The sequence below is a fragment of the Carassius carassius genome, chromosome 27 (genome assembly GCF_963082965.1).
Source record: "Carassius carassius chromosome 27, fCarCar2.1, whole genome shotgun sequence".
Lineage (NCBI taxonomy): Eukaryota > Metazoa > Chordata > Actinopteri > Cypriniformes > Cyprinidae > Carassius > Carassius carassius.
The window spans coordinates 15,116,011-15,131,135 of NC_081781.1; the positions used below are offsets into that span (position 1 = coordinate 15,116,011).

The 15,125-nt window shown below is 38.6% G+C and overlaps 1 protein-coding gene across 4 annotated transcripts in view; it reads left to right on the forward strand.

Moving 5' to 3' along the window:
- The window catches only part of bach2b (BTB and CNC homology 1, basic leucine zipper transcription factor 2b), a 94,248-nt gene that overhangs the window by 70,149 nt on the left and 8,974 nt on the right, over nt 1-15,125 (forward strand). For all 4 annotated transcript variants that reach the window (XM_059512902.1, XM_059512905.1, XM_059512904.1 and 1 more), the window contains one exon: nt 9,000-10,490. In XM_059512902.1, the coding sequence (XP_059368885.1) occupies nt 9,000-10,490 (1,491 nt within the window). The remainder of the gene's footprint in view (nt 1-8,999; nt 10,491-15,125) is intronic.

A 15,125-nucleotide genomic window follows, 5' to 3' on the forward strand; every position in this document is an offset into this window, starting at 1 on the left:
GTGCACAGTAACTGTAACTGCGCTTTGCATTTTGCGAGATTGAACTAAATGGCAGACTAACCCAGTTTACTCTCATTAATTTTGTTCACAAACGAGATAAGCGATGTACCAGTTAATTTCATTCACGAACGACATGTATCCGTTCATTCAGGTTCACGAATGACATGTGTGCCAGTTCAGTCATTTCATTCACGAACGAGATGTACTAAATCATTCAACTCGTTCACGAACGATAAGATCTCTAGATCTTGTTCAGACTCATATGAAACTCGTTAATTGAAGGGCGTATTCGCTCACTACATTCAACAAATCACATTCTCTGTCACATCTCATACTCAAAGGCTATTGGCTCGAGGTTGTAACTCTTTGACAGGATGAAATGGTTGTTACTCGGTTCACTGAGCTGCGCATGCGCTGCTTATAGCGCCGCACTGCTGTGGAGGGAGTAACTTCAGTGAACGAGAAATATGAGTCAGTGGATTGCGTGAACGAGAACGATTCGTTCACCTAAAAGATTCATTCAAAAAGAACGATTCGTTCACGAACGACACATCACTAGCAGACGGTCAAAACAGGCGTTAGTGGTGCAGACACCGCTGAAAACGAAACCCCGTCATATTCTGAAGTTGAACTCGAAGGAAATGAAGTGAACCCCTGGCCATATGTATGCTCTATTATGCAGTGTAAGCTGTACTTGCCTAGGAAGACCAAACTAGCAGCTTATAAAATCTCGACAAGACATCAACCCTTCGCAAGAATGTAGGGCTAAGCTAAATAATTGCATCGTTGCATTGGTGGTTAAAATGAAGCTTTAACATTTTAGCAAGAGGTTTTGCACAAATTAGCCAAAAAGACAGTGGTGAGGAGTGTGCTATATATATATAGTCTGCGATAATATCATATTTTTTGTTTTAATGATGTGCGCGCGCATTTATAGTGCGTTCTTTCACTGTGTGATTCAGTCTCCTAAAATGCATTTAGAATGATCACAAAATTGAAGATATAGGGGCATAAAATTAATATATTTATATAATTTCATATATTAAATCAAAATCACACAAAGAATGCCATCTTTTCCTCAAAATCATCATGAATATATACATACATGTATATAACAGTTCAGTAAACAAGTTAATTAAGAAACTTGCGTTTTAGACACCATATTGCCTTTTTTAGCTCTATTTCTACAACAGAAAATAATTCCAAACACAGCCACCAAAGCACAGTTTTGCGTCTCTGAGCAACGTGACAGTGTTTCGTTCCTGAATGAATCAACCGTTTAAATGATTCGGTTCAATCGCAATGACTCACTTATTAACAGTGACTTGCTGACACATACTGGCCATTTTAATTTCACATTTAAAGTATCATTTTTTAAATAATGAATTTCTTATCATTTCAAATGAGTATTCAACATTTTATGTCTTGTATATCAAAACATTATTCATGCATTTGTAACTGCAGGTTAAATGCATTCTTGTCCTGCACTAAACAGTGTAATACATCTAAATGCCACTTCCAATGAATCTTCTGCATTTCCTCTGCATTAAAAGATGAGTTTGTTGATACTTATTTGCCTGGTAACAGCCCAAATGTTTTATTATTCTAAATAACTGATTCCTTTAATTAAAAACAACTAGTTTGAGATTAATAGACCCATCCCAGGGGTGTCAAACTCAGTTCCTGGAGGGCCGTAGCCCTGCAGAGTTTAGTTCTAACCTTGCTCCAGCACACATATCATGTAGTTTTCAAATAAACCTAAATGATTAGATTAGCTGGATCAGGTGTGTTTAATTAGGGTTAAATCTAAACTGTGCAGGACTGTGGCCCTCCAGGAACTGAGTTTGACACCCTTGGCCTGTCCCATTTTTGACTCCCTCCCACTGTTAAAATGTAACTAAGTAAATTTTACTCTGAGTAAATTTTAAATGAGCTACTTTTTACTTTTACTTGAGTTGATTTTTAGACTGGTACTTTTACTTGTACTTAAGTAAAATTTCATTAATGTAATGGTACTTTTACTTGAGTAGAATATTTTTGTACTCTTTCCACCTCTGCACATGTGAACATGTATTAAAATAGAAATATTTTTGTAATATTTTGCAATATTGCTGTTTTTACTGATACTTCTTTCAAAAAATGAACGATAGCACTGGCACCAGCCTCAAAATTTTGAACTGTAGTGAAGTTTGACGTGATGTTGATATACATAAACTTAAATGTTCATTTTTATAACATTTCAGTTAAAATAAATGAAAATATGCTGACTATATTATGAACAAACATGAAATAACCATGAACTATAATATATTTATAAAAATACATAATAAAAGTAATTTACCTAGATTAATAAATGATTAAATAAAGGTATTTTTCATTTTTATGATACCTAATGCGTTAATGAATTTAACCTTTTGTAAAGTGTTACCATAATTTATTTGTTCACTTTTACATGTTTTTCACTTACATTTTTAATTTAGTTGAATTTAAACTAATTAGTAAATATATTATATTTTATTTTATCCTCTCTCTGACCGTTTGAATTCAACAGGCAGTTTTGGGGTTTCTGAAACACCAGTGCTGCACAACCTCATAACCACATATACAGAAAATGTCTCATTTGAGGAAAAGGCTAAATGTTTAGCAGGTGTTACGGTTAATTGCTGATATCCCCAAACATGGTGAAATGCTTTCAAGCAGGTCAGGACCTGGCTGAGGCAGTCGAGGGGTAATCCTGAGGGATAGAGCAGGTCAGAGAGGAAATAACAGCAGACTATACATGAATGCTCACACATTTGCAGCCGATCATGCAGATGGAGGGAGATCTGTCTTCTATCACAGCCAGGAGGGTTGGGGGGGGGGGGGTTGGGCAGAGAGGGAAAGCCAGCAAGAGAGGAAGTCCATCTGTTAAATGGAAATCTGTGTAAGAAGAGAAATTACTCGAGAAGGGAAACAAGAGTGAAAAAGTCTTAAAGGCCAAACAACCCCGCGATATCCAGCTCTTAAGGATGGTGAGGTCATGTCCTTTTCTCTGTCTGGTTGTCTACCGTAAACCTCACTTTGAGAGGATTAGCCAGTAGAGTATCTGATTTAATCCATCACACTCTAAATCTGTCAAGCGTTTACCCATCTGAGTGTCTGCTTGTGACTTTGTGAGTGTACGTGTCTGACACATTATTCAGTGAACCCAAAATGAATTTGGCCACTTTAGGTAGGCCTGTAAATATCTAAATGGCATTGGCATTAAATACCTAAATCTGCATCTGAAAAACAAATATTTCGAAATAAACCTTAGCCTTTAGCTATTTTTCCAGTAATTTTTTCCAGTTGGGTCTATGAGTTTGTATGAGAGAGAGAAAAAGAGATAGTGTTCAGAGGAGTGTCCACAATAAAGAAAATTGTGAAAGGAAGTAGAATTAAAAGGAATAAAGGGCAATTAATTAAATAAATAATTGATGTAAGGAAATCTTTAATTTAAAAAAAGTTCTTAGAAATGTATTGTTTATGTCATTTCTATCAGAGAGTATTGTTTCCTTCTTTGTGTTTTTTTTTCTGCATGTTATTCATATCGCATGACTGTGATTTTGTGGACAGACATTTTTCAAATATTAGTAAGTAGTGAAGCAGTCTAGGTAAAATATATTTTTTTCTGAAAAGTAATAATAAAAGAATATGTTTTTTATTATGACTTTATGCATCAAAAAAAGAAAAGAAAAAATTATGCTTATTATAACATTTTGATGTATTCACGTCAGTATGTGTGTAAACTGCATGTAAATGTATTTTTTTATTATAAATAAAAGCTAAAAATAGCATCATATCATTATATGGACCTTAAATTAATATAAATAATAATAAAAATATTCATAAAATTGTAACAACAAAAATATTAGTAATAATTGAAATGTCCATGATCTCCCAAATTGTTGTAAATGTACGATTTTTCCACATGGATAAAAATGTGACCGGTTTAGCCCGATTGGTCCATGAAGATGACAGTTCCAGATATAGAAACCCTTTTCACATTTTATTCATGCAGCAATAAAAAGCTAGAAATGATGAACTGCTGCCTTAAAACATGGTATTTGTGGTCATTTTAAAGCTCTGTGTTTCAAAACCCACTGATCTGCCTTCTCCATCTTTTCTATGAACCTTTGAATTGCATATGATTCTCAAAATTGCTGTCTCAGTAGGTTTTGAAGCACCGCCAATAAATGCCCTTACCGTGGCCCCGCACATTCGCGTTCAGCATGAGCCGTGACTTTGTGCTGCAGCGTAGCTCATTTGTCTGTGTGTGCATTTGGAGTATAATGTCAGGTTAGTCAGCAAATTTCATATCGCAGGTGTCCCGTCTTCAGTAGAGGTTTTGTGTTTTTCAGACACCCTGTAAAGCGCTCACTCCATTGTCATGCGGATCTTGCCTCATTAACATTCATGACATGCAGGAATTTGCTGGAGCGAATTTACATAAATTAGCCGTCTCTGCTACTGAGAGGGGAAAGGCAGAAGATCAAAGAGAGGGGGAATGAATGAACGAGAGGGCAGGTGTGAGGGGTTTATAGCATTCCATGGAAGGAATCGCTTGGCACAGTTCCCGAAAAGTCAGGAGTTGTCAGGATGCATGATGTCCAATTCATGTAATTTCCTGCTTTGTAACAATATAACCCTTTTGAGGCCCATTGAGGGAGAATAGTCTGTAGTCGGAATTAGCATTAATGGCCCAGATCTGTCATAGAGATAAATTTGCTCCTTTGTCTGTTTCCCACATAATAAATGTTGTTAACAGGTCCAGTGGCTCATATGTCAAAGCCTGTCTCTTAATGAGCTGAAATAGTGCTTTATTTTTCCTGTTCTGTGAGCACCTTTTGTCTTCTCTTGTGTTGTTTGACCTTGTAGCGCTACACGGTTAAAGTTAGAATCATTCTTTTGAGTTGGATCTTTTTATTTAATTGGTAAAACTTTTCTGAATTATTTGTTCGTAATTGATTGCTTCATGAATCGGACTGAAACAGTTCTGATCTCTCACTGATCCTGTCACAGCAATCAAAGGGATCCAAAACTGAAAATTCCATCATCATTTACTCGCACTCGTGTCGGTCCAAACCTGTATGTTTCAGTTCCATTGCCTTGTATTCCATTGTATTTATTTTTTTTTTTTTCCATTTTTGTGTCCATTGCTGTTGGGTTACCAACATTTTTCATAATATCTTGACTTCTTCTAGAAGATAGTCAGTGAATAAATGTCTAAATTCATTCTAGATTTCAATGTTCATCACACAGAGAATAATATTTGGATTATAATACTTTTATGCAGAAATGAGGGTGAGTAAATAATAAATTAATGTATATTTTTAGGGTGTTATCCCTTTAAGCCTTTGTCACGGATTATATGACCCCCACCCCCTGCCCCATATTAATTATAACACCTCCATCTTTTAATTCTTTCCATTTGTTTTCACATTATCATCGCTTACTTTCCATCCCTTTTGCCTTCCTTCTTTTCTTTTGTCTCCATCAGGCTGATGGGTTCGTGTCACAGAGACACTTGTAGTAGCAGTCACAGATGGCGCAGCCGATGCTGCCGCTGCAGCCTGTGTCTGCTGATGTCAGCTGAAAAACCCATTTCAGCACGTTATTCCCCAGCAGAGAGAGCTGTTTGTCAGGCATAGCCTCTCCATACCTTTGAACATCCCGACATGACTGTCTCTCTCCACCTTCTGTCACAAAACGTTGGAAAATGTAAAAGATGTTCAGGTTTCTGATGATATTCAATTGATTTTCTAGATATCTACTGAAAGGGTCTCCTTCCAATCTCCTTCTCTTCTATTATAAAATAATCATGGTTTTCTTAACTAATGCATCAATTCTGGTATTTATGTTACAAGCAATGTCTTTATTTGGTGTTCTGCATTTGTTCTTTTTTTAATCAGAGCCAAGTACATTTAAAAAGTAACATTTTAATTATTTTTAGTTAAATTCATCAATATAACAACTGCAATATTCAACCACGTCTACATTTTTACTGAAAAATTTTAATATATGAAAAATACCATGAAAATAATTTTGATCAATTTAAACATTCATTTCAATGATCGATTTAAAGAATTCATTCGGTTCAACATTTTGAATTGATTACTGGATATTAATTAAATACTAATGCCATTTTTGCTCCTGAAACATAAATCAGAAATGTAATTGTAATAAATGTAATAAAACATCTTATTTGAAAAAGATGCATTAAAATAATTGTAATTGTAATTGTATTCACAATCATGCTTAATAATAATAACTCCCACAAATTATCAAGAATATTCAATAATTCAAGGGTCTTTATTAATGCTTGTATGATAAGGTTACGCTGACTGATCTTGCTTAAAAAACAAAATGAAAAACATCATTGGTTTGATTGAAATCTCTCCCTCATTCTGTATCTGTACCTTTCTCTCCTTAGTGGACACACTTCCTATCTAAGGGTCATGATCATCCCCTTCAGATACATATGCACACATGCACACTCTACATACAATCCTCCCCCACACCCATACACTGTACACACACATACAATACACACACTAGCACACACCATCCCCCACAAAGATTACGAGTCAGCAGCTTCCTCTCAACAGTGACTGATTAGTGCTGTTGTGTTGCCAGCGGGCAGATGAGCTTCTCTCTCTCTGTGCTATAATGCGACTACTGGACACAGACAGCCCCGGATGACTCAGAGTCCGTAGTCATCAGTTTTGTTTGTGTGCATATTTGTGGATGCTATAGAACCTTGTCTTTGTGTACAGTATGACTGGATGAGCATGACATCTCTGAAGGAGATGGAATATAAATGTCATCTATTATTCATTCAAATCTTTCTTAAGATTTGATATGTTCTTCATTCTGCAATTTGCAAGAATGGAAGTCTATAGATTTGCACATTATCATACATCACTACTCATGTATTTGGAATACTTGATTCTGATTGGTCAATCACAGCATTTCACACTCGAATATTCTTGTATATTGAACACTAAACAGTTTACTGTTGTCCCTGGCAACACGTCTCCTACAGTGTGCTGGTTTCATGTTTTTGCATCAACCGCAGTGTCTTTCATCTCACATACAAAAATAATGTAACTGAAAGTAGTATATGTCCCTTTTTTTTTTGTAAATTAGCCATAAACTTATAGTCAGTCGGTTATCAGTCACTTGATCATTATCACAAAATATCGGGTTTATTTTGATATAATATCCTACTGACTGTACATTATATGTTTTATTTTAAAAGAGGGAAACTGTTTCTAATGTAGTCTCCTAAGCAGAACTCCAAAGTCTATACATGTTCTGTTTTTCAGACACTGGTATTTCCTTATGAATATATTCAAATATAGTTGATCATTAGTACAGGTTACATTCAAATTACTTAAAAAGTTTGTATAGGAAAAAAAGGTTAGAAATTAAACTAAATAATTCTTGGTATGTGTGCTTTTGTTGTTTTACTGTAATCAAAGAGACAACAGTTTCCTAAATCTACAGTCTTTCACTCAGTGTAAGAGTGTGTTTCTGTCTAATTTGTTTTACGTTCCCCACACTACAGCAATCAGCTGTGCTTTGACTCATTGTAACAGAAAAGGCTCATTTAACCATAAGCTTGGGTTTTCCCTCCATGCCTTTGCCCTGACTGTAAATACAATCCCCATGTTTTTTTTCCAAATGGAAAAATCTACAAAACAAATTCTTTGGTTCTGGTGTTATAATAGAAAAGAGGTTCTCTGAACTCCCTTCTAACCACAACAAAAGTGTGATGATAACATCTAGGAAGACTTACTGTTGCTGTTTGTCCCTATCAACAAAACAAACAAACTCATAGTAAACAGTGTCTTGTATCACATTCATTGAACATAAAGTGTTGATCTCATTCCCTCCCATCTATGAGCACAAGTTCGCTTTACATCATTGAGGGAGACAAGAGAGCACTTTGTGGACTGAACAATGCTGGCCCAGATCAAAGTCCAGCCATTGTAATGTGTCTGAGAACGAAGAGCACCTACATGACGTTTTGAATCTAGCATAGCACAGGCAGAGTCTGACTCACTGGCAGAGAAAGAACAAAATCCAAGGGTTTTGAGACATTATAGTACTTATTTTGACTTGAAAAGCTACTTTTACCGATATACAACAATAATGTAATAATTTGGTTAATATGATTCATCAGTTAGGATTCAATTACAATTTCTCTAGTTTACAAGTGAGCCTATACATAGAATTATATAGAGCCTGGGTTTATAGATCTTACAAGGTGGGGGGGGGGGGGTCTCAAAACATGTAAAGCTGTGAGGCTGGGTTATTATTTTCTCCCCACCTAAATACACTTACTCACATTTGCTAACAGCGCAAAGGCCACAGTGGGCCTGCCAAGCTTTTGCAGAATCAGACATTCACCTAATTATCTAGCAGTAGGTCAAATGGAAGGCTTCCATATCTGTCTGCATCTGTTTCTCTTCTCTCTCTCTCTCTCTCTCTCTCTCTCTCTCTCTCTCTCTCTCTCTCTCTCTCTCTTTCTCTCTAAGCAGACTCGGGATGGCTGTAGTAGGGATAAGGCGTAAGAGTCCTAGAGCCCATTAGCCTTTAAGGTGGCTCACCCAAGGGATAGATGTGACATTAAGTTTATAAACCCACAAGCTTTTACCTGTTGCTGCAATACCATTCGCAACAAACCGGGGGCGCTAGCCAAGCTTAACCTAGACAGGTGAAGGTCAGATATCTTTGTTACATAAATGAAGTTGGTATCTTGACCTAACTGACAGCCTCCACCTTTACACTTTTTATTTCCCGCTGTATAGAACATTCCGTGCTGACCTGATAAAAGATTAAATGGCACTTTACAGTGTTTGTTTACGGTCATTTGAGATGTCGAGTTCTCTCAGCACACTCCAAGTGCCCTGAACAATGGCAGTGCTGATGGTAACATTGGCAATTTCCCCTATTCTTTCTGTGTGTGTCCGCAGGTCAGTGCCCGGGGATTCGCTCCATTGTTACAGTTTGCCTACACGGCTAAGCTGCTGCTCAGCAGAGAAAACATCCAGGAGGTCATCCGCTGTGCTGAATTCCTGCGCATGCACAACCTTGAGGACTCCTGCTTTCGCTTCCTTGAGGCCCAGCTGCGCAGTGAGGAGGATAACCTGGTCCTCTGTCACAAGATGGCATCTGAGAGCAATCACTCGGAGGACGAGAGCATGCAACCTGAGTTGCTGACGACAACCCCAACTGCAGTGACCCTGTCTGGCTCTCCACGCTCTCGCTGTGAACTTGCCTTGAACTCCTTGCGGCGGCCAGACCATGAGCGGCTAGCAGTGACAGAGGAGTTCGCTGATGGACAGATGGACTTCGAGCGTCACGGCACCTCAGACCTGCCACGATGCCCTAAATACAGGAAGTACCAGTGGGCATGCAACAAGCACAATAACGACACCTCCTCACACACCAGTACCTCAGGTTTTCCAAGCACATTCAAGGAGTTGAACAGGCCAGCTGTGATGCAAATCAAGCAGGAGCCACGCAGCAAGGAAGAGTCTATCTCGCTTTGCCTGTCAGGGGATGAGCACGATGGTGGTGAAAAGGATGGTGTGGCCGAGATGGAACTGGATGGTTCCATTGCAATGGACCAACCGAAAGGCAGCAACAAGTCACCCACCTGCCTAAGAGCTCTCTTTAAGAACGACCTGCCTAGCACACCCCAGCAGGTCTTTGCTAACAGACTCATCAATGCCCAGGATAAAGGAACCACTCAGGGAGACCACAAAAAAGACTACAGGCCTTCGCTTGGCAATGAGCTTGGCATGCCTGTGTTGTTCCCCAAAGACGCAGATGGTTTCCCATCAGGGCTTTCATTGAAGTCAGCTTCCTGCGATGGTGTGTGCAAGCAAGAGGTGGAGCCGGACCGCCGCAGTGTCATCTTCTCCTCAGGGCCCTGTGACCGACTGGGTACGCCCACCCACTCCCATACCAGCGGGAACTCACTAGAGAAGGAGCTCTCAGAACACATGCCAAAGGGATTGTGGGCCAGCGCCAGCCAGTCCCTCCCCAGCTCCCAGACCTACTCCCCCAGCACCACAGCCAGCGACCCATCCCTGCTTTGCCGCCAAAAGCCCAACACCAGTTGCCCAGTGCCAATCAAGGTATGCCCGCGATCGCCCACCTCAGAGACCCGAACTCGGACCTCCAGTTCCTGTTCGTCATATTCTTATGCTGAGGACGGGAGTGGCGGGTCCCCCTGCAGCCTGCCGCAGTTCGAGTTTTCGTCCTCGCCTTGCCCCAATGTTACACGGTGTCTCACGACTGACCCGCAGGAGGCAGGCGGTGGGACAGATACACTATTTGCACGGGTGCGGCCCAAGATAAAGTGCGAGCAGTCATATGGAACCAATTCCAGTGATGAGTCAGGGTCCTTTTCGGAGGGGGACAGTGAATCATGTCATGCTCGAGAGCAAGGCCCTGAGGTGAGTCTTTTAGATTTCTCTCTAGTGTTTACCAGTTGTCCAACAGTCATCCTTCCAGAAGCACACTATATATCTCATTCCCTAAAGTCCATTCATTCAGAAACCAATTAGATTGAGCACTCTACCCTCATGCTTTCAGAGACCTCCCCTTTGATCCCTATTCATTGAATAGAGCTGCAGACTCCTAATGGGCCAATAAACACTGCAATAATTTTTATGTCTGGACCGACATGAAGGTGAATAACTGCGAGATACTACTCTGACCTTTTGTGTGTTGCGTGAAAAAGACTAGTGTGGAATAAAGCAGAGATGTGCAAACATGATTTGACAGTCAATTTTGTATAGGGAAAGCAGTAAGCTATGAATGAAATTGGGTATCTTAACATATGATCTGTCCTTTGACAGAAGAGTTTGGATGAGATTTGGAGAAAGGGATAAAGGGATAGTTCACCTAAAAATGACAGTTTAGTCATCATTTAATCACTCTCATGCTGGTCTAAACCTGTATGACTTTCTTTGTTCAGCAGAAGACAGATGTTATTTTAAAAAATATTCTCAGTGTTTTTTGTCCATATAATGAAAGTCAAGTGGGGTTCTGTGTTATCTTTGGACCCCAGTGAGTTTTATTATATGGACAAAGCAGATGAAACATTCTTCAAAATATATTTTATATTCACAGAGCAAAGAAAGGCATACAGGTTTTTAATAACATGAATACAGAATGAAAGAATTTTCATTTTTGGAAGAACTATCCCTTTAAAATTGTTCAAATCAAAATTGAATCTAAAATTTTGAAACCATTTTTCTCAGTGTTAACATGGCAATGTACAGTACAATGGAATGATGAAGTGAAGATCAAAGTAAAACAGGGCAAAATAGGGCAGCTAAGAATAGGTAAAATATATATATAGCCCTCCAGGCAAAACAGTATTGTGTAATGTATAAGAGTAAGCCACAATTCACAGGCTCATCCTCAGAAACTTTTTAAACGAGAATCAGAGCATACACCTGTATGTTCACACAACAAGCCCCAGTGCTTCTTAAGCTCAAGGTATATGATATTTCTCATCATCTTTCTAAAGAAGCTGCCATTTGATGGTGAAGTCGAGACATTGATATGAGTTTTGGTATGAAGAAAAAGAATGGATAAACACTTATGTGAAGTTGGTTAGAGCATGTTGTCTGATCTGAGTCCGAGATGAGCAAGATTTCACTAGGGATGAAGCTGTATATCTTGGAAGAGTAAAGTACTATAAAGACTGGAGATTATAGACTGGAAATGAGACCTTTAGGAATGCATATAGGGGCCATGAAGGAAAAACTGGTCCGTTGTCATGGCAACACTGAGCACTCAGAAATGAATTGATTCTGTGTTGTGCTTAAAAGACACGAGACACTGTGTGCAGCATCCGAACAGCTAGACAAGCTTCATTTGGCTTTTCAGAGGAGCTTTGTTGTTCAACTAGTTTACTCTCTCTCTCTAGTTTTCATTCAGCAACAGACGAAAAATCACTTAAAGATGACTAATTTCACTAAATGGCTTCATTGGAGTTGAAATTGTATCTCCAGATGTTCAAGATCTCAGATAGCTGCTGATGCTGAAAGCTCTCATCATGACACTCTAGTATCTGAAATACCATTTCATTCAAGATCAATCTTCTTCTCAGTTTCGTTCTCACTGTTGTTCTACAACCTGACCGTTTCTTTGAAGCTAGGCTGACAAAAGTCTGTTAAAAGGACTGAAAGTCTCGCTTCTTTCATTCAGAAACTTTATCGAGAGCAAGCGCTACCTTCCACACACTTTTCATACTTAATAAATTGTTTTTTTTTCAATCAGTGCTCAAGAAAAAATTCTTATTATCAATGTTGACAACAGTTACAGTATGCTACTTAATATCTTACCCAAAACTTTTAAAGTTTGTTAGCTTTATTAAAACCCATTGATAAACAAACTACCATCTTTCTGTCTCTCTCTTTTTTTTACTTGCTCTCTCCCCTAGTGATATGACAGTATAAACACAATATACAGTAAACAGACTTTTAAGGGGAGGAGACGCTGTCCTTTCTGTGGTTTTACAGCAAATGGCAGGTGAGAGAAAGCTCATGACAGAGAGGAGGATCTGCACACAAAGAGAGAAACACAGTCTCAAAAATAGCTTCAGTCTGCTGCTTGAAACAATGAATTCAAGGGAGGAAGGATGTTGTTAAACTGTAGGCTAATCATAGTGCTAGTCTAGATACTGGAGTTAAACCAGGACTTTGAACTTCTCTCTCTCCTTCATGAGACATAGACAGTATCATTTACCCTCTGCGATCAGCACCTATTCAGACAGGAAGAGCTGATGTCCAAAATATCATTTGATTTGGCCTTACTTGAACCTGTTTCACACACAATAATATATACTTTTTGAGGTTCAATTGACATCAAGAAGATACTGAAGGAGTGAAGTCTTAACCGCTTTGAAGGGCAGCAACCTGAAGATTTCTCTGTAGACTGACAGCAGAAAATTCAGGAGAAGGGGTGAAAGAAAGAAAGAAAGAAAGAAAGAAAGAAAGAAAGAAAGAAAAAACCCTACTGAGGGCCATAATCATATCTTGAAATCTTTGAGAAGATTTCTCCACCATTTTCTACATGCTTTAGTCATTCGGTTACACTGGGTGAAGTATTGATCTCGAAGTGAGTGGGTGTGATCAGAAAAGCCCACAGACGAAAATCTCACTCTCACTTCTTCATTCTCATTCTTCAAAATCATGGTGCAAGAAGCATTAACCCTTTAGCTACACACACCGCAGGAAGTGAGGAGTGAAGTCAGAACCATTTTTGTTCCTCTCATTCCGTCGTTAAAGCCAAGCCGCTCTCTCAATATGAGCCGATTGTGGTCTACGAATTATTCGTCAGACGTTGCATTGGTGAACTGTAAAACCGCACGATTGAAATATGCTCAAGGTGAAAAACTGAAATATTACGAAAGCTCAGTGTTTGTTTGTTCCAAAGTAGAATCAGATATTATATGTTTCCGTTTAATGAACGGATGTCTACAGTCAATATAAAACTGCTAAGATATAAAAAAAAAGCTGCAGTTTACTGCAGTTTGTTATGTTGGAATAATGTGATATTACGCAGTGCCTGAAAATAGTCCCAGCTAGGTATCTTCCAATAAGCCTATTTTCAGTCGCTGCGTAATATCACTGCACCTTCTGCACCCATGGTACGACAGCAGTAATCAAGTTCCTTGATTATTATGCCGGAATGATAGTATAGTGCCTAGCCATATCTAGTTGGAAAATGAGCCTGTTTTCAAAAAAAGTGGAGTGTTCCTTTAAGCAACAACTTTTTCCATCATTGATAATACTAAGAAATCAGTATATTATAATGATTTCTGAAAAATTGTGTGACACTGAGAATTGGAGCTTTGTCAACACAGGAATTAATTACATTTTAAATAATATTTAATTAAAAAACTGTTATTTTAAATAATAATAATTTCCAATAATTCTGTATTAGCACAAATTAAATGCAAGAAAGATACAGTTTTTAATTTAAAAGTATACAAGAGCTATAAGTATTTACACGAGCTATACCACGCAGATAATTTGGTCTTGGAAGATTTTTTTTAATGAGAAACTCGTGGTCACATTGAAATGTCTGGTTTTTAATTTATATTTTCCCAAATCCAAGTACAGTTAAGACACTGTTGAGCTCTCTTCTTAAACCGACTGAGAGTCTGTTTCTCAGGAGAAAAATTTGACAAGCTGGAGATTTAAGTCTCTATTAGTTCTTAATTTAAACGGATTGCCGTCTAAGAGAAAGGAATTTCATTCCTACAGGATGGTGCTTTTTACTCCAGATGTGTTATGTTAGGAATTTACCACTGACCTAGACATGCATTCATACAGGCCATTTATCTTAGGCATAAACATACACGCACAAGCAGACGCTTTGGTCCTGATGGGGAGGAAGCCCTATGGTGACCACAGACAATCTCATCACTCCATTAGACAGAGTGTGTGTCTGTCCTGTGTCTTTGAGAGGGGGATACATGCATGTGTGTGTGTGTGTTCATGGATAGCTTTCACCCATTACTCAGCCCCTGTGGAGCATTCCAGTAATAGCAACAGGGCTGAGAGAAGAAAAACAAGAGAAGAAAGGAGAGAAGGTTAAAAAAGAGAGGACTATCTTAGGGGTTGTTTCAGACTGTTTTCTTATCTGTGTCACATGGCATCTCATTACAGAGACATGTGAAACGAAGAGATGCATAGCAGCACAGCAATGATTCTGGGAATGTCTGAAGGACAGTAATGATATTTAGCAAACAGATGATCTAATTACCTCTAAAGGCATTTTAACTGACCAGACGGCTAACTTTGCTTGTTATTTGCACATTAAACTCACATTAGACAGGAAATTAAGAGCTCATCATAGAGACGGTGTGCTGATAATATTGCTTAAATATCTGTGTGTGTCCTCAGGCATTTGGCCTCTCTCATTCCAGTCACCTCTTTTGTTCATCGCCTTCCCACAATTCCATTCTGCAGATGTACATGCTAAGAGAGAGGAAGCCAGGGACAAAAAGAGTGGAGCTACTTTGCTCCCAGTAACGGATGAGTCCTACTTTTCACTCCAGATCCATTTCA